General features: G+C 41.4%; 1 protein-coding gene across 3 annotated transcripts in view; it reads right to left on the reverse strand.

Moving 5' to 3' along the window:
• dse (dermatan sulfate epimerase) overlaps positions 1–1,832 on the reverse strand; it is a 43,491-nt gene that overhangs the window by 6,658 nt on the left and 35,001 nt on the right. For all 3 annotated transcript variants that reach the window (XM_015398681.1, XM_015398683.1, XM_015398684.1), the window contains one exon: positions 549–756. In XM_015398681.1, the coding sequence (XP_015254167.1) occupies positions 549–756 (208 nt within the window). The remainder of the gene's footprint in view (positions 1–548; positions 757–1,832) is intronic.

Genomic DNA, 1,832 nt, shown 5'->3' on the forward strand with positions numbered 1-1,832 from the left:
TGTTTGTTAATTTGCATAGTTGCTCTCAAATAAACACCTTCTCAGAAAATAAACAGTTTTTGTATATTAGAAAATTATAAAGATGACAAATAGCTTCTCCATTATTAAACTAGTACATTATTCGTTTAGGTTTGTGACACAATATTGGACCATGAAACACAGATTACCTGGAGAGAACCCACGCATGCACAGTGAGAACATATTAACTCCACGCAGAAAGACCAACAATTCCCTTAAAATCCCCACCCACCCCCGACCCTCTCAGAGAGATCAAGAAATTTGCAGTTTTTTAAACACGTTTGTCCTTATAAGTGGCACCAAAGACTTCACTTCTCTTAAGATTGCAAAATGCTACATTAGAGTCCCTAGGTTTGCCCATGGCTGAAGTTCTGGAAATGATTCCAAGGAAATTCATCCTAAAACGTAATCATCAGTTTTTAGGGATGAAGATGGGAGTATTTCAATATTTCCAGCTGGAAGAGGTAAAAGTATAGATGCACTAAGAATAAAGAAGAGCTTTTATCCTGAAACCAAATTCAGCAGCTTACCAGATGAACTCTGTGTGCAGCGTGCACCATCGCTGGCCCTTTCCAGCCTGACCTGGTCCTTCTGTAATCCTGTTTTGATGAATCAGCTCTGCCAACCAGTTCCCACTGCCGTTACGCAACACATAGCGATCCAAGAACACCAGCTGGCTCTCTGGCCCATAGAACCAGTTGTAGTTGGAATCCGCAATGGCTACGGTTCGCTGAAACCCTGTTGAGACAATCAAAGCAGAGACGGGATGTTAGACGCCACTTTTTCATCTATCTGGAAAATAAAGTTAAAAAAAATAGAGGGGTTTGAAAATCTTTCAACAATATGTGGATGCTTTGTATGTCACAACTGCACGCCCACACTGGGAAAATGTATGGCTTGTGGTCAGAAGAGTGATTTCGTTCACACTGTTCTCCTCTCTGTAATTATGTTGGAAAAAATCCTGGATTCTGGTGCTGACAGCGTTTCTGAAACCGGAGCATGTAATGAGAGACCGTTGCTTGTTATCTGGGAAACGAGCATGAACGTGACAAGCAACAGAAACACTGCAAGCAATAAAAAAATCCATCTTTTTCCCACTTCCAAAAGTGTCTCCAGACATAAAACTGTAGTTTAGGCATGCAGGTGGCACAGTGGTTAATGTGCAAGACCCATGTGCGGAGGCTGACCCGGGTTTGAATCCGACCTGTGCTCATTTGCTGCATGTATCTCCCCCTCTCTTGTACCCCCTTTTCTGTCAGCCTACTGTCGGAAAAACAAGCCACTAGTGCCGTAAAAACTTAAAAAAAGGAAAATATATATATATAGTTTGAACAAATCCCAAAGGACATTAAGCCCACAGCAGGTTCATTGGTAATTTGAGGCATCTTGCAGCTCTAACTAAAATAAAAATAAAATCTATAGAACAATAGATGGTAAACAACCTGGGGAGAAGGAGTTTCTAACTCCATCACCTCCTGCACTTTATCTTCTCTGATGCGTAGTGTGTTTTGCTCATTCTTTCTTTTCCTAAAATCTACTATCCTCTTATTTAAATGTTTTGCTCGAGTTTAAATAAGATGATTGCTTCCACACCATTCCACAAAGTGGACCACCAGCTGACAGCCGCCCACAACTATGGAGCGTTCAGGGTGTTTGTTTTTTTTCAGATCACAGGATGCTACAGGAATTGTGATACGTACAGAAGGAACAGCGAGAGAAAAGTGCCCTGCTGCGCTGTGGTGCTGCTCACCACCTGGTTAGATCCTTAAAGGAGAAGTTTGGTCATATTCAGAATTCAAACTTCTGAAATTACT

Source organism: Cyprinodon variegatus, unplaced genomic scaffold (genome assembly GCF_000732505.1).
Source record: "Cyprinodon variegatus isolate N-32 unplaced genomic scaffold, C_variegatus-1.0 Scaffold950, whole genome shotgun sequence".
Taxonomy (NCBI): Eukaryota; Metazoa; Chordata; class Actinopteri; order Cyprinodontiformes; family Cyprinodontidae; genus Cyprinodon; species Cyprinodon variegatus.